At 52.6% G+C, this 21,842-nt stretch overlaps 1 protein-coding gene across 1 annotated transcript; it reads right to left on the minus strand.

Moving 5' to 3' along the window:
- Positions 1-12,537: 12,537 nt before the first annotated feature.
- On the minus strand, positions 12,538-17,920 carry ZFP36L1 (ZFP36 ring finger protein like 1). The gene is made up of 2 exons (XM_080808032.1): positions 17,742-17,920; positions 12,538-15,340 (listed from the first exon to the last, which is right to left on the minus strand). Exons 1-2 carry the CDS (start codon positions 17,796-17,798, stop codon positions 14,381-14,383), a joined length of 1,017 nt encoding a protein of 338 aa, XP_080664158.1. The 5' UTR covers positions 17,799-17,920; the 3' UTR covers positions 12,538-14,380.
- Positions 17,921-21,842: the final 3,922 nt, after the last annotated feature.

Below are 21,842 nucleotides of genomic sequence, written 5' to 3' on the forward strand. Positions count from 1 at the left end.
TTCCCACACTTGATCCAGACAGCTTCTGACTCCTACTATGTCTAAAAGAGTAGAACAAACACTGGTTTTGATTGTCCACCAGACCACAAGATGCCTACAGGCATGGGACATGTGATAGATCATTTGTAAAAATGGCTACAAATGTTCCTATCCTCCTCAATGTGACTTTGCGGCTCCTCCCACCGAGAGGCAGAGTCTTTTTCTCAATCCCTTGAATCGGGGCAAGCATGATGACTTGCTCTGGCCCACAGAATTCGGTGGAAGTGATGCTGCGTCCGTTCCAAGCCTGGGCTGCCAGAGCCCTGGCCCGCCTACGCTCATTCTCTTGGAGTGATGCCACAGCTGTGAGAGCAAGCCGCAGCTAGCCTGCCATGGGATGAGACACTGTCTTGGACCGGCCAGCCCCCAACCCACCCTCCAGCTGGCCACAGAGACACAACTGAGCACGGCTGAGACCAGGAGGACCCCACTAAGCCCAGCCCAAATTGCCCACCCACCCAGGTGTGAGTTGAATAAATGATTGCTATTTTAAGCCACTGAGTTAGGGGGAGGTCTGTTATGTAGCAAAAGCTAATTGATAGGGGACAGGTGTAGGGCCCCTGTGAACATCCCAAGCTCCTGACATAATGCTCCACCTACATGGACAGGAGGGAGACGGGGAGGGTTCATCTGCCGCCCGCCCTCCCCATTTCAGTGCATCCTTGTCCAAGAGCCGACTATAGCACCTGTATCTCCACCTGGGGGCTCTCTTTGGCCACTAGAGCACCCCACCTGCCCACCCTCAGAGCAGGCCAGAAGGCCCAAGTGACCCTCAACTTGTGACTGAGGGATCGGTGTATGAAGACCCATCTCCCTTGCCCCTTGGGTGCTTCTATAAGGCCTGTGTCCTTTACTGGTTCCTAGACTGACCCAACAAGATCAAGGTCCAGCCCACCCAGTGCTAACCAACTTGAAAACAAACCCTTTACTGGCTGCCTTGCCTTCTCCGACTCACTTCCTGGGATTACCTCTCAAATTAACTACCAGCACTCAGATCCTTATCTCGGGGTTTACTACTAAGCCACCGAGACCAGTGGGCACCGAGCTGGGGCTTCCACACAGACTCACCGGGGCCCTCAGTCTCTTACCTCTGCTCCCACTGCTTCCCGCACTCCAGACCGGGAGCCAGCTGCATAGACACTGCCCTCGTCCCCACCCCCACTGCCCCTGTGCACACACACTAGGGGACAGCCCCTCACAGGGCCTTCGTGGCTTGAAGAACCATCTCCTGCACCAGCTGGCTTTGTCAACAGTTGCTGCTCTGCCCTTCACTCCGCCAGCCACCAACTGTCTCATCTCGTGGTCTGCAGGGTGAGGGTGGGCGGAGGAGGAAAGACTCAGAGACAGAGATGAGGAAGAGCCAGTCTTGGAACAGAAAGGTGTGGAGCAGGCGGGGCTATCCCGCCTGGCTTACCCTGCCCAGATCTGGCAAAAGGCCCCAGCTGAGCCCCCAGCAGGATGTCGTACTCAGAGGAAGAAGTCCAGTCGCCGGTACTCAGGAGCGGTCTGCCCAGCGCACATTCAAACATATTTAGCGAGAACCTCCTTAGCTGCCAAGACGGCTCTGGGCGCTGAGATACGGCGCATGCGTGTACGCAAGTGCATGCCAGGTCTCTATCACCCCGGGCAGGCGGGCAGGGGCGGGGTGGTATCTGTCTTAGAGCCCCATAGCACAGAGGAAGCAGAAGCAGGAATGGGTCTGGGGTCAGGCGGACCTGTATCCAGATGCTGTCTCCACCCTCAAGTAGCTGTGTGACCTTGGGCACGTTGGTGAACCTCTCTGTTTCCCCACTCTGAGAAAGGGGTAGTGGCAGTACCTATCTCGCAGGACTGCTGGAAAGGGTCAGTGAGGTAACCCCCGACACCTATAAGCCCTTAATAAACCTCAGCTATTAGGGCTGTTCTCAAGGCGGTACCTTCTGTTATACAATCTGCCGTGGTTCCCACAAACGCCGCTGGCACAGGGCCCAGCAGGAACATACCGGAGTGAGCCCGGTGGGCTAAATTCCTCCAACAGCACTGCCCTTTGCACGTTTCTTCGTTTCTATGAAGAACTGGGCTTTTCCCTATTCTTTTTTTTTTTTTTTTTTTTTTAACCACACAGCCCTCTTGGGCTTTTATTTTTCTTACTCTTAATAGAGATGTGAGTGCAGAGAAATATTTCTGTACCATTGGAGAAAAAGGTGTAGGAGGTCATGGGGATTTATGGGGAGGGGTGGGGACAGGGACAAGCCAGACAGCACAGGCCCTGTCTTAAAGGACACTACTTAGATCTGTGACTGACACGTCAATCGATACACCAAGGTTTCAAGAGATGCTGGAAAACTGGGTCATTATTTTTTTAAATCTCTTGGTTTTTAAATGTGGGTTCAAAATATTTAGAAATATTGTATAAGGCACAGTACATTTTCCCGGCCCAAGGGCTGACTCGAACTGTGGACAGGGACCTTGGGAGCGCTCCTTTTTTTTTTTTTTAAGATTTTATTTATTTATTTGACAGACAGATCACAAGCAGGCAGAGAGGCAGGCAGAGAGAGAGGGGGAAGCAGGCTCCCCACTGAGCAGAGAGCCTGATGCTGGGGGTGGGGGTGGGGGGAGCTCTCCATCTTTTGACTATGTCTGTGCAGTGTGAGCTGCTCATCTTACAGGGCCATGATGATACATTGTTCCAGGGGGCATCATTCACACTCAGTTCCTTGAGACAGATGGCTTGGAGAAGTTGTAGGGTTCCTCCAGGACCCCTAGAGCTAGGCCAGTGTGGTGCAGACAGACACTGGTCCTTGCTAGCCCCTCCCTCCTCTGACCCATTGGCACTCAACGTCCCCCCCAATCTGCAGAGTATCATTAACCAAATGAAATGCAAACTCTTTATGAACAAAGATCACACTTTCTGTCTTTTCGAACCATTAGAGCACCTTTCACACTGTATTAGTACCCAGTACCTAATCTGTGTGTTGACAAATTTGGCACAGATGTAATTCTGAATTTGTGGCTATTGTGGGTAGCATGTGGGCTAACACTTCAGGGTACAGAAGAAAGCTCTGCCAGAAACACAAAGAAAGAGGACTATGTAGGGAAGAAAGAGGAATAGACAGAGGCCAGACCCAAATTTATCTACCAACAAAAAATTAGCCATCTCTGGCCTTGCTTGTCAGCACATGCTAGCAGCCAGAAATAGCCTCAGGGGGGCTGCTTTCATGGTGTCATAAAGAGTATCTTATTTTTGGGGTACCTGGGTGGCTCGGTCGATGAAGTGTCTGTCTTCAGCTCAGGTCACGATCTCAGGGTCGTGGGATCAAGCCCTGTGTGGGGCTTCCTGCTCAGCAAGGAGCCTGCTTCTCCCTCTCCTCCCTGCTTGTGCTCTCTTTCACTATCTCTGTCTCTCTGTCTCTCTCTCTCAAATAAATAAATCTTTTAAAAGCTTATTTTTAATTTTCTCACCAGTAAAGTGGAATCATCCAAGTGTACTCACCATCTCCTAGAGAGACCAAAGAGAAGGAAGAATGTACAAACCTCTTTATAAAGTATATTTCAAATCAGAGATTATTAGGTGTGTTGAAGCTGAGCGCATTGTTAGGTGGCTAAAGTGTATCAAGGGAAAACATCCTCAGTCATTAATCTGTGATCGGGTTGGACTATCTATATTTAACCTGGGGATTATTTAATTTAATAGTTACCTTGGGGACTACCTGCGGTCCTTGTAATTTGTCCTGTGGAATAAAATAATCCATTTACACTGTGTTTACCCTTCACTTCCCAAGGCTACTTAGTTGGGGTTGGGGTTTTTTTTCTCCTGTTTTAATAGCCCTAGAACCCCCAATAAAAGGAAGTTGAACAAACAGTTTGAGAACAGAGGAGTGAGTACAAACACACAAATCACAAGGTGGTCCAGCTGGAAAGAGCCTTGAGACAACTGAATCCAGCCCTCTCCTTTTCAGATGAAGCAACCAAGACCCAAAATGGTTGGGTGACATCCCCAAGCATATGGCGAGCGAGAGCGTCTCTGCCCGCCTAATCCCCAGGGCTCGCTCTACTCTCCCTCAGCTCCTTCCAGCATCTGCAACCACACTCCTGAGGGGCCTAATCTTGGAGGATGAGGGGCTCAGAGCCTCAGACGCTAGAAAGCCTATACCAAGAGCAAAATTGTACCCATTCAGTATGTGCTGGGCGTCTGCTAAGTGCCAAGAGAAGGAGCACTGGGGACAGAACAGAGAACAAGGGTCCAGCTGCCTGCTTCTCCAGACTGACCTTGGAGTTTGGCAAGATGGTGACCTAGAAAAAAAATAATGAATGAGCGTGACACTTTCAGAGATTGATAAGTACTAAAAAGTAAAGCAGAATGGTGCAAAAGGGTAAGGAGGAGGGGGCTGCTTTGGGGAGGGTGTCAGGGAATCACTCTGCCATCTCCCTGACCGGTGGGTGGGAGAGCATGGAGAGCCTGGGAGGGAGACTGGTAAACCCCTAGCATTGGTTTGAACATTACCAATGATGGGAAATTCCCTACCTTGAAAGGCCAGCTGGGCTTGTTAAAAAGCTCTTTCCTGAAATGAGCTGAAATCTACCTCCCTGGGAGGAGCCACTCGTTCTCCGAGTGTCGCACAAACCGGTCAGCTAATGATGTTAAGCAGCATGTTCAAATGCAAAGCAGAATCCTAAAATAAGACAGTTGTTTCAATGTTTTGATTTTAAATGGTGTGTTTGGGAAAATACAACATACCAAGGAGATGACTTACATGTTCTCATTCAACCTCCAGTTCAGAAAAGTGCTTCAAACCACCACTTCAAAGGAGGTTCAGACAATCAACTTCTAGAGTGCCAGACCCGTCCACGTGAGTCACCTGACATCATTCACACGCCACAGCAACTCCCTTCTGCCTAGAACTCTCTCTGGGGCTTTTGAGGGTTGAGGGCTGACAGCGCTGGCTCCATTGTCCCATCACTCGGCAAGGCGAAGGAAGTTTGGCTCTGTGCATTTTGCTTTCTAAGATATTCACGGAATCACAAAACTAAGAACTCAAATGGTCCAACTCCCTTATTTCAAAGACAAGGAAATGAAAGGCTGGAAATAAAAAGTGGCCACTTGGGTTCATCAGCAAATGATGGCCAGGGTGGGACTTGTCCTCTCCAGCCTCCCAGCCAGGCGCGACACAATTGGGCAGTGGTACTAATACACAATCCCAGGTTCGCTTTCACGTTGGCGTGGACTTCCAATCCTCCAGTGATTTTTAAACATTGAGTTTAAGAAGAAAAAGCCCAGTTCCCTAACCCCCTCCGCATGAGGACCTGCAGTCCAGGAATCCTCATGAACATCTGACGAGGCACCGAAGAGGCCAGGCCCCCTATTCGGCTGTGATGTGCATCATTCCGTTCACGAAGGGCCGTCCACCGTGCAGGGAGACTCAGCTCCAGCTCCAGACCAAACCCAAAGCTGCGGGAGAGAAGGAAAAGAAGCAGAGGCAAGGACAACACAGAAACCAAAAATATTTTGGCTTTTGCTCGAGTCCAAACCAGCTGCCTGGCTGCCCACAATGCCTCAGGGCACTCAAGGCTGGGCAGTAAAATGGTCAGGAACACAGGAAGAAAGCGGCCTGCGGAAACAAGGCCTTTTGGAGCCAATCCGTGAAGAGCCCCGAGCCCTGCCCTCCTGCCCCCAGCTTGCGGCGGCTGGGGGAGGTTAGGAGGAGGGCGCGGGAGCTGGTGAGCAGTGCTTCCTTCCCTTGCCCTCACCGGCTTCAGGCACTGGCTGGAGCTCAAGAACCTACCGTTTTCCCTGTCTGAGCCCTGCATTAGCAGGAATAAACGACTTTCTTGGGTGGATGGGGAATGCTGGAATGCGACTACATGATTACAGGCAGCAGCTCTCAGAAGAGGAAGCACCAGAAGACGGAATGGAACTCCAGCAACCAGCCACTGCCTTCTAGAGGACGCCCCCCAGGTCCCAGTGAGGCAGTGAGGCCGCTTAGAGTCATCACCTTAGCCCTTAGGAGGCTCCAGGAGGAGCCAGCATTCCCCTATCACTCATTAGGCAGGACGACACCCCCACTCTGAGCGGTGAAATATTTCCCACCCCCAACAGGCAGGCTGCAGCACAGCCGACACGGGCACTTGGTTTTCAAGGCAGCTGCTGCGCCTGAGGGTGATCCCAGGGCACCCCCCACCTCTATATTGTACCTCAGTTCCCCCATTTATAGAAGAGGCAGAAAATAAGCCCACTCTCAGCTCCCCACCCTGACTCCCTAGGCTGTGGAGAGAGTAACCAGATGGGATGGGCAACATCTCAAGAAAGGGCAGGCTGAGGGGAGACATTATCTTCCATGCCTGTGGGTCCCCAGGGGACAGTGAATATTAGAACCCAGATCTAATATCTAACGTCTGTCTCTGCATTGGAGTGTGGGGCCTGAGCGCTTTTGTGGTGGGGTGGAGGCCAGTTGCAGCTCAGTCATGTATGGAATGCTGACTTCTTCCTGAGCCCGGCTTTCCCCATCTGGAAAATGGGTCTAGTAATGGTACTTGCTCATACGGACTGTCAGGTGAGACCACGTGCAGGAGGGCCGAAGCCAGCACCTGGGGTGCATAGTACGTCTCCACAAACCCTGAGCAGTGTTCTTATGTTTTTTATGTACATTCTGAAGAATCACTTACAACAGACACACCGCACGTGAATTCAAGGCAGAACCTCTGGAAAGTGGGCCCCATCTGTAAGGTGCACCCAGTTATGACATGAAAACATCCGTGGAGGAGGGGCTTTGTCCCTCCAGAGGGCCACAGGCTACTGCCACACTCTCAATGCTGCCTTTGTCCAGGGGCTTGCTTCCCTAAAACTCCTTCCTCTCCACCCCATCTGATCCTCAGCGTGGCCCCATAAAGTGGTCAGGGTGTCTCCAGACCCATGCTGAGAGGAGGAAAATGAGTCCCAGAAAGGTTGTGACTTGCCCAAGGTCACACAATTTGTATGTGCCTGAGCAGGGCTCCACATTCAGGCCCTGCCGGACAGGGCTACGATGAGAGGAAGGCGAGTGAGGTACCAAGAGTGCCAAGTTTGAGGAGGCGCTCACTTGGACCACCCTGAATGACCATCTGACATTCTGTCCAGCTGCCTGAGCCCACCACGCCTTGGACCCTTCCCAGAGCACTGAGAACCTGCCCTTGGAGAACCTGCCGCCAGAGCTTCCGGGGGGACAGATCTGTTGGCCGAGCGGGGTAGCTCCCTCAGGCAGGACCCAAGAACATTCTCCCAAAGGCTTAATACTGGAACCAAGTCCCAAAGAGTGGAATGGAACAGAGGTCAAAGGTGGTGCCCTGATGGCCACGTGAGGCTTCCATGCACCCTTGAGCCTGAGGGCCAGGGAGGACCGGCTGGGCCAGGCAGGCCCCTCAGAGGCCTCAACAGCTGCCATCAGCCTTAGGGATAGATGGGCCTGGACAAGCAGGCCACGTGGGTGAATCCCAGGACAGGGATGCTAGCCTGCCCAGCCCTGCTCTCCTCTCTCCAGCCCCTCTGACAGAGCTCAGCCAGGCTCCAACTTGGTCTCCCTCCTCCTCACACCAAGTGTGGGAGGCACCAGCTAGCCACAGGAGATTAATTTTGAATATGCGGTGTGAGAAACTCATTCTTAAATGCAGATGATTATATTTACTAATTGAAGTTTTAAAATTTACTCATTCACTTGCTTGCGTCTGGATGACTGTGTATCAAGCTTTTCTCAGGAAGGGATACCTGTGCCCTGAGGGGTGTCCGGGGTAGCGGGCAGGTGTGTGGGCTTAATGGCCCATGTGCCCGAGTCCAAATCCCACTTCACGCAGGCAAGTTGCTCAAGTGCTCCAAAACCATTCCCTCCTTCTATGAAAAGGAAACAGGAATCAGACCGACGTCCTCAGGTCGTGGCTATTACAAAACCCAGCCACGACAGACTGAGTGCCTATAACAGGCCAGGTGTTCATTTCATTTCTTTTTTTTCCATTTTTTTGGTGAATTTTACTTTTCCCGAATCGGTAGGAACACTTACAGCAATGCTATAGGTGTTTATATTTACATGTGACGTACACACAGTGAAGTGTGTAGCTCTTCAGCACGCAGCTGCTTGAGCTCTGGTAGGTACGCAGTCCACCTTCGAATGGAATCTCCGCCATTGTAGATCACTTTTACCTGCTTACGACTTCATATAAATGGACTTACACCACATGCCCTCTTTTGGACTAGCTTCTTTCTCTTAACCGTAAGGGGTTTTTACATTTTTTTAAATAAGAGATTTTATTTATTTATTTATTTATTTTTGAGAGAGAGAGAGAGAGAGAGAGCAAGCAGAGGGAGGGGGACAAGCAGATTAAGACACAGGGCTTGATCCCACGACCTTGAGATGGTGACCTAAGCCGAAATCCAGAGTTGGATGCTTAATCGACTGAGCCACCCAGGTGCCCCCCACCTTAACTTTATGTTTTTGTCATTCATGCTTATTGCTGTGTTTATGAGTCGTTTGTTTTTGACACAGCTGTAAAGTATTCTGTTGTGTGACTACACCGCAGCTCACCCGTTGAACTGGATGTTATTACCATCATCTCATTGTCCTCATCCCATCTTACAAATGAGGAAGCTGGGTCTCTAAGCTGCTTGCTCTGTTTTTAGCCAGAAGTCACAGAGTGAGGTTGACTCTGAGCAGGGATTTGAACCCATGGCCCTCTTACGCCAAAACCAGCTCCTCACGGAGGGGGTGGGCAGCAGAGCCTCCCATCCCCCTACAGCACAGGGGTGCGTAGACTTGAACTCAGTCCTATGTGGTCATGAGCTCCTTCTCCCTGAGGTACAAGTGGGAGTCAGGGGGCAGCTACCTGACTGGCCCCAGGTGGTGAGAAAATTGCCTCAGATTTGGCCATTGCCAATATTTATTTTCACTGTTCCTCGAGCTGATGGTGCAGGTACGGTTGTCACTCCCGGCTCTGTCCCTTGAGACCTGGTCCTCGCCAACAAAACAGGCTAAATGTGGTGGAAGCATCCTCATCCCCTGACCAGCAGCTGGCTGTCACGGGCAGGAGAAGGGTACCTGGCCTGGCATGGGGACAGCCCTGCCCTGGCTGCTCAGAGTCTAGGTTCCCACGACAGTAACTCAGATGTCACCCTTTGTGACTCCTCCAAAAGCATTATAGGCCCTTAGGCCAGAAGATTTTCTGTAATTCAAGCTTTACCCACCAAAACATGGGTCAATGCAGAGACTTCTAGTGCTTCCTTGACCTCAAGAAAAGGCCAAGGTTTTGTCCTGTTTCCCAACTCTCGGGGTCCCTGCGTGTGCCCAGCAGACCAGAAACCGGCCTGAGAAGGCCCATCCGCAAGGCAGCCGGGGAGGTGAGGAGCCTGGGTAGTCTCCCCCGCACCCTCCCCCTCTGAAGTCAGGTGCTGTTTCAGGCAGTCCAGCCAGACGTGATTAAATGGTTGGCTACGTGCAGGGGAGTGAGATCGCAGGGGAAGAAGGGCACAGGGCCAACTCCCCAGGTGGCCCTGGGGCACCCTTTGCTCTGTTGATCATTAACAGAAGCCACCCCATGGCAGGCAGAGAAGGGGAAAGTCCAAGGGGGTGGCCTGCCCCTCCTCCCAGGCATTGTCCTCCAAACATGCCAACCCCAGGCCGCGTGCGACATGAGATCACAACACTGAAGGGGTGTGCGCAGAGTCATCTAATCTGACTGGATGCTTCTTTTGCCCCTACAAAGTCTCCAGGGGCCCGGGGAGATGGGAACTGACACTGGTCGATTTGCAGTTACTATGTGCCAGGGACTGTGCCAAACGTACTCGGAACCGCGGGCGGTGACATGGTGAAAGGCAAGCAGGGAGCCGGCCTGCCTGTGTTCAGATCCCAACGCTGCGAGCTATGTGACCTACTGGTGAACTTCTCTGCACCCCAGCTTCTCCATATGGAAAATGAGAGACGTGCCTCCTCCATGGGGTCCTGTGAGCACTTACTGAGCTCACACACACAAAATTTTCAGACTACCTGACATTTATGAAGAGCTGTCTCTGCTACCTTGATCCTGCGAACTTGTCCCTGTTCACTTGATTATCAGTCACCTCTGAGGCACAGATGAGAAATCCAAGGTTGAGTCACCCGCCCAAGGCACAGCTGACACCAAGGGAGGTGGGATCCGAACCGAAGTCAAAGGTTTCCATCTCCCTTCATCCTTCACGCCATGGAAGCTTCCTCCTGCCGTGACTCTCTCTGCCCCCTTGGCAACCAGGGCTTCATGATCCAATGGGCTGTAAAACCTCTCTCATGTTTGCTCCCTGCTCTCTCAAAGGCCCTCCTCTCACCAGAATGCTGATGAGCTGCATGTATCCCCCAACCTTCCCCCTGAAAATGAGGCTTCCTAGCCCAGAGAAGTAAGTCATTGCTCAGCAGCCAAAATAGCTCATGTCCTTTTGCTGCTCCAAGGGAAGACCTGTACCCAAGCATCAGACCATGGGTTGCCAGGTCAACAGCCATGGAGGTCCTGCCCTCATGTGGGCCCCTAACCCAGAAATGCCCCAAAGTTGGGAACAGCAGGTGGGGAGGTAGTCCTTGTGCTCAAAGAACTTTGCTGACAAAGGCAGACTGGCCTTTCCTACTCCACTTCCCTTGGCGAAGGCCTTACCTCCAGCCACCCCTGCCTGGCTCCTGTCCTCCCCGCTGTGGAGGAGCTCAGGGATGGAGGTCTCATGCCAGCTCTAGGCTCACACCTTCCTGGACCCCCACCAGCCTACAGCACAGGCTCATTGCCAAGGCCCCTCCATCTTCTAACGGCCTGGAAGAAAGGGCCCAAAGTGTTCCTGATAGTTCCCTTCCCACATAGATTTGAACCTATCTCCTCCTCTACCTTAAAGACCTAGATGGCAAAAAACATCCAATATTGTGGTGATAACTATGCATAGACCTGAGCAGCTGCACTCCCAGCCTGTGTGTTTCCCACAGAGACGCTTAGGTGGGGTAAAGGGTCAAGGCTTGGGAATGGGGAGCTTCCCAAGGCCCTGGGAGCCTCCCCTTTCCTGTACAGGCAATCCTTACTCTCCAGGAGTCAATGCTTCTACCACTGGTATCACTCAAGGGACCGACTCCAACAGAAGCCATTCTGGGGAGGTTGGTGGGTACTCTGTGCTCCCAGGAACCCAACCAGTGTCACCCTGAGCTGAAGAAATAGAAAGATGTCTGCCATATGCTCATCTATGCCTCCCGGGAATGAGTTCAAGGTAAACAATTAAGTATCTTTTTGCCTTTAGTCAGTGAGAAGATCACCCCCCCCACCCCACCCCCACACACACCCTCTTCCCTCCTTCAGGGGCAAGCAGTGTAGATTCACTCTAATCCCAAGGAGGGCTGCTTTTCCCCTACCTCCACCAGCATCCCGGGCCCTAGGAAAGGTAACTGACCTTTTTTCTCCCTCATGCATCTGCTCCCCAGCAGGAGCCTGCTCGCCAGGAAAGCAAAAGTTGACAGGGTAGGTAAGGTAGGTCGTCCCAAGACTCAGGGACAGCCCAGCCAATGTCTGCAGCAGACCCAGCTGCCTTTGGGAGAGGCCAGGTGGGGTCAAAGTAGAAATTCAACTTACTTTCCCCCACCCCCACCACTTACTCAGTGCAAGGAACCAAAGGCTGCCTCCAACAGCAAAATCCATCCCTGCCTCTCCAGAAAGAACTGCTCTTAAGAACCAGACTCAGGGTCTTCGTTAGGATCCAGCCCAGCCGGCAGGCAAAACATCCCCTTCCAAGTGGTCCTCTGGCCTTGGCTGCAGTGCTTCTAGCCAAGGGGACCCTGCTCTCCCCAAGATGACAAGCCACCTAGTCTGTACAGCATCAGGGGTATAACAAGACTCAGGTGGTGGGAACTCCTGAGGACTTCCTGTTATGACTGATGGGTTTAACAGCCACTTCCCCCTCCAAATACAGAATTGCATGTCAGCTCCAGGGAGAACCACCCCCATCCCCATGCCTCTGCTTTGGGCCCCTGACCATCCCAGATGCTCCTCTCCAAGCAGCAGTGCTTCCTCATGCCCCCGCCCCCGCCCCCATAGGTGTTGAGAGGCTTGAGTTTCAGGTCAATTTCATGTGGGGGAAATGAGCCTAGAAACACTCAAAAGAACTCACTCAAACCCAAACTGACTGGAGTCCCAGGTGCTAGGTTCCCCCTGCACCATTTTGGCACTCCAGGCACCACCTGAGGAATGAAGACCACAGACTGGTGACGACTGGAGAAGCATGGGCCTCGGGCTTTTCTGAGGCCTCCAAAGCAACCCTCCAAGGCTGGCCCCTGTCAAGAACCAATACACTGGGAAGCTAATAGAGAAATCTGGGCTCCTTTGCAATAAATTTCCATCCCATCCCCTCTCCGCTGAAACTCCCCGCATCAACAGGCATAGGTTGAGTTCTGAGGAGGAAAAAAGCAAGCAACCAGAGGCCCTCCTCCTCCCTAGCACCTGCATCCCACACATAGGACAAACCTACAGGCAAAGTAAAACCACAGAGTAACACCACCTTCACCATTCGTGTTTCTTGAAAAAAAACGGGGTTTATTGATTTTTAAACTGCAAATAGTCGTTACAAAAAGTTTTTTTTTCTTTTAAATAAATTCACACAAAGAAAGAAATAGAAAGCGACGGTAGTGACCAGCAAGAGGAATAATAATTACATTCATCTTAATGTGTGTGCCAGTTCTGTTTGCATTAACCTTGGAAAACTCCAAACCTGGAATCCAGAACCTCAAATCTGCAGTCGGAATGTCTTGAGATGGGCACGTGGAAGTCAAAGGGTTTCTTTTTTTTTTTTTTTCCCTTTTAGAAGCCATACCTAAAAGTTGTTTTCCTTCTGTACTGTCACAGAACTTTGACATACATTCTCAGTCCTAGCTGTGAAAAGGCCTAAAGAAGAAGAAACTCAATTTGCAGTCCAACACAAAGGGGGGAAATTTCTAAAATAAATAATCCAACAGTTTTTTGCATTTTTTTAAATTAATTTTTCATTTTTTTAAAATAAAATAACCAAAAAAAGTGTAAAGTTACAAAAAAATGTCGTTGAAGAATAATATATTAAAACTGTGGAAAAAAAAGGAAAAAGACACGTCACAAAATTTTAAGATTAATATGAAGATCATAATTTAACATAAAAGAATATATTCTATGGATTTGTCATCCCGATAAATATGAACAAAATTAACAAAAAAAGCATAGTTTTGGCAATAAATACGTTTTGATAAGTTAAATAAGCTTTTTTATATTGATGTGCAGTGACAAGCAAAATTTTTGCTCTCCAATTTCTGAAAGTTATATGAAGTTTAAAACCCAGGGAAAAAAGCATGGCGTGAGTGCTCTAAGGATAGACCTACGGTATTCTAGAGCAAAAACCATTAAAGCTACTTCTACAGGAAATCGTTTTACACAGATATTGTATGTGGAATGAATACCATTAACTGCTCACCCCTTACATGTTTTTTTAGCTTTTCTCTCATTTTTTTGTTATTTTTTTTGTTTAAAGATGTCACATATGAACTGGGGAACTTTAGCACCAAAATCAAGTCTCTCATAGTCCATCTAGCTTCCCCATCCTCCCCACTTAAAAAAAAAAAAGAAAAAAAAAAAGAAAAAAATTAAATCACAAAGTCCCACTTATATCACAATCTTCATCCACTTTTTCAGTCTTCCTTCCTGTAGACCTACACGAACCCAGGCAAGATTAGTCAACAGAGGTTCAGGTCGGGAAGAAAAAGGTTTTGAATGTCAAGATAGGTTTCCCCAAAAACCCGAGTCTGGCAACAACTCTCCCAAAAGGGGTGTGGGGGTCATGGGGAGAGGGAGGAAGTGTGTGGGAGGCTGAAGTAAGGGAAGGTGCAGTTGGGCCGCCAGTGGAGGGAGCTGCTGGTTCTGGGTCCCCTCCCCCTCCCCATGGGCAGAGGCTCCGGGAGGCCCACGGGTGCCCTCTGGCGCTGAAGAGGTAATGTAGTCACAGTGACAAAGTTAGATTACAAGGCACTAAATTGCTTCTGTAAACTGTTACTGCTTTTTCTTTTGTGATTTGGCACTTAAGGCTTAAGCCGAGGGGGAAAAAGGCATCTACTGACAAATATGGGACTTGTCTGTTATGCGTGGTAAGTGGGCTATAAAATCGAGGAGAGGGGGGTTTCAAGCCAGAGGAAGCTACTGACAAATTGACTTGTCCTTATGTTAGGGGGGAGGGTTAGGAGTGGGGGAGGGGGCATTCCAAGGTTCTAGGGGAAAGGGGTTGAGCTTAACCTTGTTAATGCAGGGGTTGTAGGGAATCAGATGGGTAGGGAGGTGAGGGGAAGAAGGATGGGCGGGGTGGAGTAGGCAGGGGGTCCCTCCCTACCCTGGTTTAGTCATCTGAGATGGAAAGTCTGCTGAAAATGGGCAGGCGTCTTGAGTTGTCCAAGGTGGGGGAATCAGAGCCACTGTGGCTGCTGCTGGAGCTGCTCTGATAGCCCTCCTGGTCCGAGAGAGAATCCTGAGGGCTGGGGGGAGAGTCAAACATGTGAGGGGACTCGGACATGGGCCGGAAGAGGAAGGTGGTTGGGGAGCCACCCCCAGGCATCCCCATGCTAGGGGCAAAGAGGCTCGCCAGCTCCTGGCTGGAGAAAGCAAAGGGGTTATTGGTGCCATCTGGCAGGGTGGGTGAGCCCAGGAGGTCATCGGCGCTCAGGATGGGGGGTGGGGTGATGGACGTGGGGCTGTCCAGCAGCCCCGTGGCAGCGGCGGTGGCGGCGGCACTGGGAAACCCAGCAAAGCTAAAGCTATGCTGGAGGCGGGGACGGTCAGCGGAGAGGTCCCGGGCCCCGGCCAGGGCACGGCGCTCCTCGGCGTTGTGGATGAAGTGGCAGCGGGGCCCGTATGGGCAAAAGCCGATGGTGTGGAAGGTGCGGCACAGCTCCGTCTTGTACTTGGGGTGACGGGTCAGACTTCGGAGCTCGTGGATGCCATGAGCGAACTGGCACTTGTCCCCGTACTTACAGGCGCCGTTCTCCTCGAAGGGACGGCACAGCTCCGTCTTGTAGCGGCTGGAGTTGACCTGGCCACTCCCCGGCTGCTTCTGGGTGGGCAGCAGCCGCTCGCCCCCTTCTGAGAAAGAGCGGTCTCGGAAACGGCTGTCCCGAGAGCTCAGAGCTGGGGCCGGCTCGCCCTTGAGGCTGCTGAGGAGCTGGTTCTGGTGGAACTTGGAGCTGGGCAGAGTGACCGAGTGCCTCCGGGGGAAGCCCCCGCCGGCAGGGGTGCCCACCGCCTTCCTGTCCAGCAGGCAGCCCCCTGCACTGGGAGTACTGTAGTTGAGCATCTTGTTACCCTGGAGGGAAGAGAGGGGAGAGAGAGTGTGGTCAGTGACAAAGGCCATCCACCAGGGCCGAGAAAGGGACCGCTAAGGGCACCCCCCTCCACCAGCAGAAATGCCCCTTGTGTCTCTAAGGAACCATCGCTAACTCTGTCCTAGCAAGCCCCTCCCACTCTTCCTCCCACAGACCAGCCACCTACCTTTACTTTGGCCCCATACAGAAGGAACCACAAAATCGTGACCACTATGAAATTGTTACACACACACCCTACTCCCTGCACACCCCTGGAACGTGCCCCCGTATTATGTCCCCAAAGGTACCACGTTGATCCACAAAATCTAACTTCTTTACCTCCCAAATAGATTCCTCAGCTCAAAATATCTCACACAACTCAGACTCCTCTAGATTCCCCTTCCCCCTAACAGGTAAACCTCAAGACACTAGGAGTACCTCCCTTTTAATCAATCCTTCACTGACACTAGACACTACACCACACACACACACACACACACACACACACACATATGACCTGGCCTAAGACTCTCAACTTCCTTCTTCAGAAGTGTTCCCTTCCTTTGGCAACAGGTTTCCAGAGTGCCTTTGCTTTATCTTGCAGAGAGGAGGGGGAGAGGAAGCGGGCAGGAAAAATCCTAGGTCAGGGGTGGGGGGGTCCCAGCCAGGAGAACGATGGGTTTTCTAAAAACAAAATTCACTGCCCCATGGTTGGGAAGGGGTGTCTTCTACAATGATCACCCCACCCCCTCCACTGGGAAGATGCCTTTGCTGTTAGTCTTCTGGCTGCAAGGGCAGGCGTGGATAAGAGCGCCAGTGTTTAATCTTTAACGCAAAGCTGCAGGTGGGAAGGAAAAGGCACCACATCCCCCCACCCGCCTCCTAGTCAATAGTGGATTTGGGGGGAGGGAAGCAGAGCCACCACAAACAGGTTTCTGTTCCAATGGGCCCCTGGTCACCTGCCCAATCTGTACCCCAAATTTGGAAAGGGTGCAAGCCAGGGATCTGGGAGTTGGCTCCCAGCCCATGTGGGTGTCATTGTGCAAATTCTAAAGTTGGTCCCTTAGGATCAGCTGCAGGGGATCGGGAATCTGTAACAGCAACCACCCCACGGAGCGGATTACAGGAACCAAGTTGAGAGCCGGTTCCCAACAATAAGGTTCATTTAAAAAGTCCTGCGGGGAGGTGGGGGGGTTGCAGAGGGCGAGAAAAAAAAGAAACAGATCAAAGAGTGAGAAAGCCGGGAAAAGAAGGAAGTGCTGGAAAGCTCAGGGAGCCGCCAGGGCAACTGGAGTCTGGGAAAGCGCAAGGAGGGAAGGAAGCTGAAATTCAAACTTTTTTGATGTTGCTCTTCAGCTCCTCGGCGTCCCTGCACCCCAGCCCTGCAGCCCTGGGGCCCTGGCAGCTGGGCCGACTGGAGAAGCAAGCTGAGAAAAGAGCGACATGACCCGACGTGTTTAAAAGAAGGCAAAACACTTTAGCAATTAAAAGTAGCCTAGCAGCTCCCTGCTTTCAAATTGGGGAGAGGGGGCAAAAAATAATGTAACATGCATAGACTTTTGCTATATACACTTAAACCGCACTCCTGGAACATTTAGTGTTTAAAACCAGCTTTTTTTTTTTTTTTCCACACCAGCTGGCAAGCTATACCACTTAAGGAGGCCCCATTAAATCCTTCCTCACAGAGCCCCTTGAGCTCATCAGGCCGGCATTTTGTTGTCGAGTCCCCCCACTCCCTCGGAAAACAGGTAAGCGGGTCAACCCCAGTCCCATTTTCACCCCAAAGGCTATCACAGAAGGAAGCCTGACCGCGCTGGGGCAAACTGAAGCCCCACTGCAAACCCGTTTCGCAACATCTTTTTCAATCACAACTCTTGGCCTTTTTCTCGCACATTCCCAGCCCTTCCACATCAGAGGGGGAAATCTCCAGCAAAACGTCCTCCCGAGACTCAACTTCCCCAAAGGGCGCCCCTGCTGACCCCACAGGCTGACAGTGTGGCTGGAGAGACTCGAACCCCCTTCCGGCGGCGGCGAGACCCGGAGCGCGACCCGAGCAGATCAGCGAAACCGGGTTCAAGCAGCCCATTAGGGACGACAGAAGCACCGCAAGACTGCCCCAGTCCGCCAATGCCCCGCGCCCCCCGGGCAGCCCCGCCACTTCAACTTCGCCCCCCAAATCTCTGGTCTCCAAATTCCTATGCAGTCGCCGCGAAGACCTGATGAAACTCAGGGTGGAAAGGAGAGAGCCAAATTCCTTTAAACTGGGAGGAAAACGAGGCAGAAAAAAGACCCATCGCGCCTCCCCTCCTCTCTTCCCTGCCTACCAAGACCTGAACTTTTTGGGGCTCTTTCTTTAAACAAAAAAGAAAACTTTTGAGAAGCAAATCCTCCGCCCCACTCTACCTTGCATAAAACTTCGCTCAAGTCGAAGATGGTGGCAGACACGAGGGTGGTGGTCATCCTGGGCGCTCGCACGGGGCAGGGACGGGGATCTGGTGTGTCGCGAAGGTCTCGGTGCGGGGAAGGCGCAGCCTCCGGCTCTCCGGTCTGGAGTCCCACACGCCTGCTCCCGGCGCCCCTCGCCTTTCTGACTCTCCCCGCCGCGGCGCGCGAAGCCCAATTTATAAAGTTCAGATTTGGTGGGCCGGGGGAGGAGGAGCTTTAAACTTATTTAAATGAGGAAGAGGAGGGAAAAAAAAGTTGATTGACACTGAAGTTGAATCAGCCATGCGGTCAAACTCGGGGAAAAAAAAAAAAAAACTTTCAAAAGGAAGAAGGGGGAGGGGAAACGAGGAAAGAAGCCCAAGAAGAAGAAAAAAAAAAAAACCGACTGGGAGTCGCACACAACTTTTTTTTCTTAAAGAGGAAAAGTTTCGAGTCCGCTCGCTCGGCTACCCGGCGCTTGGGGCGCCCCTCTCTGGGGCCGCGCGGCGCGAGGGGGAGGGGCGCGCCCCCCCTTTGTCAGGCTGCGAGCGCGGCTCTGTGACATCACTCATTCCACCCTCTTCGGGGTTCTTGTTGTTGTGTTGTTTTTTTGTCGGGCAGGAAGGCGGGCTCGACTTTCTCTTTTTGCAAGCGGGAGCAGAAGGCCGTCCTTAGAGCCCAGGCTGCGGTTTCCATCTTGAGCAGATCTCCCCCGAAACTTCTCCAAGTGCCCCCCATAACTTACTCGTTTCCCGAGTTCTCGTCCTCATTCGGCTGTCTTCCCCAACCGGGCAGGGCCAGGAGATCGGGAATTTGGGACGCACAAAGCATTCAGGTCTAGGAGTTTCGGGGTGTTGTTGTTTTTTTCCCTCAGCTGGACGTGGCGGAGGTAGAGTGGTGGGGGAAACTAAGAAGACTTTTTCCCGGGGGAGGATCCGGCCCCGCGGGTCGAGCGCAGCAAGATTTCGCGCGCCGCACGCGTCTACACTCTCCTGCGCTTTGCAACAGAACGGCGGGAGGGGGAGCCGCGGAAAAGCCCACCACCCGGGAGGATTGCTTGTTTGTTTAACAGGCCTGGGAGTGGGATTTATTTCACGCACCCAACCTTAAAATTTTTCATAAAGAAAACCCGAACCCTCATGAATGCCCTTTCCAGTCCGCCCCCCTCCCGCCCAATTAAAAAAAAAATCATTAACGCACCAATTTCCACGCGCGCTCTGAACTAGGGGCACACATATACACTCACACCCCTAGACACTTGAACAATGAAAAAAAGTTACTTCGGCAAGAATGAAGGTAAAGAAATGTGGGAGGCGACACTTTTAACTTCTTGTTGCTTCTCCCCCGCCCCCACGGGAACGGAACATATGGCTTGTCACGCTGCGCTGTTTTGGCGGGGTGGGGGGAGGAGGGTAGCAGATCCTTGAAACCGAAAGCCCCCTCCCCAATAGATTACTCCTTTTAAGACTGTTATATATTTACTGTTAGGTTCGCATGCCTCTCCATCCACCCAAATACAAAGTTGTTAACGTGTCGCCCACGGCCCCCGCCCCGGTGCTGGAGCGAAGACCGAGGCGGAAATCGCGGGGCTATGTTTCTTTCCTATTTCCCCGCGTGCCGGCCGCCTCCTCAGCCCTCGCACGTTTCTTCCCAGCACTCGAGGCCACCGGGTCTGTTATGAAACCCCGAGCGCTGAGTGGCTAAGAGCGGGTTCCATTGCGATGTAATTAGGTCACCCCATTATGAGCACGTTTCTTTGGAAAGGACAGGGCGGGCGGAGCAGAGCGCTCGAGTCGCGCTCTCACCACCACCACCACCACCCACCCACACACACACACGCGCATTTTTATTACATTTCTGATGTATTCGTCAACCTCCGAGCAGACCCAGGGAAACCTTCCAAATCACAACGAAAGGAATCGGTTGTTTTTCATCTTTCAGAAACACACAACTTCTGCTGCGGCCACGAATCTACGCGATCCCAGCCCGGTCTGCTGTTATCTGGCCCCTCTGACTTAAACTGATGACGGCCCCCATTTTTAACCTGGCTGCTGCCCCTTGCCTTTCCTTCTGCTGCTGTCCAGCCTCCTGTTGCTTCCCCGCCCCCCCCCCCCGCCCCGTTCCCATTTTTCAGCTTTTCTTGAAATCTGGCAAGCGCCAGAAAGGGAAATAACTTCCATCCACCTTAATTTAAATCATTCAAGTGTAGGTTTCTTTCTTAAAGGGGTGTTTGCTCGCTCCTTTCCCCATGCTCCCCCTCCAAGTGGGGGGGGGGAGCATCGTGCAGTTTCTTGGTGATGAGGTAATGAGTTCCAGATTTCAGGACAGAGCAGGCTGCGTGTTAAAACCACAAGGTTAGTCTGCGTCCTGATGTGAAGCTATTTCGTCTTTTTATCTCCCTCCCCCTCCCACCACCAAAAAAGGCCCATTGGTCTTTAACTCTGGAGGTTTCGCGAAGCTCTGCTGGGGGGAACGGAGGAGGGGTGGAGAAGCGAGGGAGAAGGGGGCCCCGGAGCGGGTGGGGCCGCCTTCCCGGCCGCAGGCCCGGCCCGCACCCGCTGTCCCCCCGCGGCTGCAGGACCAGCCAGAAGTATCGTCACGCGGCCCCGGCGCCGCAAGCTAGCAAAAAAGTCTTTATTCTTTTTTTTCTTTTTCTCCCCCCACCCCCAAAGAGAACGCCGATTCCTCGAATTTCCTCCGCTTTTCCAACTCCCGGCCGCCGCTCCCCTCCCCCGCTCCCGGGGCGCGGGCTCGGCGGGGCGGCGGCCTGGCCCGCTCGCTCCGGAGTTGTTTACCGGCCCCGCCGACCCACCGAGTTTGTTCCAGCTCCCAGAGCCTGTCTCTATAATTAAACTCTTTTTTAATTGTCGGGTTGAAACGTCATTTCGGGGACTTTCCAAGGGTGAGGGAGCCGCGGGGAGGGAGCGAGCCTCCTTAACCCTTCGCTGACCCGGCGGGCCGGGGAGCCGCGTCCAGCCGGGCCGAGGTGGGCTGGGAGTCCGGGGGCCGGAGTCGGCCCGCCCCGGCCGGACGTGCTCTGCAGGTGCCCGAAGGCGGCGAGGATGGCCGCCAGCCCCCACCGCGGCAGGAAGCCCTGCGAGAGCCTTGCGCCGCCCTCCCCGCCTCCTGTGCGAGGCAGTAGGCGCTCAGGTTCCTAACTCGCGCCTGGTCTGGAGAGGCCGCCCCTTCACCTGCACTGCCGCTTCCGACTGGGAGACGGTCGCCCGGGTTCTCCGTCCCAGGCCCGACTTCCGGGCCCTCCTGGCTCCCTTGCAGCCGATATCCTCGCGAGGAAGGCCTAGCCAGGTACTTTTGGCTTGGGGGTGTTAGGTTTCGTTCAAGGAGAAAAGTGAAAGTCCTCGGAATGAGGGAAGCGCGACGGACATATTCATGGGCCAGTCTGGACCGTGGGCGCACCCCGCAGCAGGTGAGAGAGTGGGGCACCGGGCCCCTAGCGGGCCAGGCCTTGGTCACTGTCACCAGCGCCCTTCAAGGCCCCGCTCCCTGGGATCCCCTCCTGGCTCTGGCTGCAACACAGAACCTGCCATCCTAGAGCCCTTCGGCTTCAGGTCATTTGTACAAAGCCCCAGATTCATCGGATTGGGTACCCTCCACCCCCCAGCTTCTGCTGCCTGAGACCTTGGGACAGTTGCAAGGTCTCTGGAATAGAGAGAGAGGGAGTATGGCCAAGTGTGGCCAGAGAGTTACCTGGTTTAGAGTTCACCTGTAGTACCTGTGGAATGCATATTCCTTGGCTTGGCCCCGGGCCCAGTGAATCAGATGCTCTGGGGTGGGGTCAGGAATCTGCATTTTTAGTGATTTCCTGCTAGTGACTCAGACGTTAAGGTTTGAGAATCAGTGGTCCAAGACTTTGAAGTTGGGCCATCTGGATCCAAATCTTGGCTCTGTCATTTTCTAGCTGTGACTTTTCAAGACCGTGACCAAATCCTCTGTTTTCTCATCTCTAGAATATGGATAATAATACTGCCTAAAGTTGGCAGATAAAGTGCTTAGTTTCAGGCCTACCAGAATCCTTTTATATGCCTAGCCATTGTATGTAAACTAAACCATTTTTGGGGC

Source organism: Martes martes (genome assembly GCF_963455335.1).
Source record: "Martes martes genome assembly, chromosome: 7".
NCBI lineage: Eukaryota > Metazoa > Chordata > Mammalia > Carnivora > Mustelidae > Martes > Martes martes.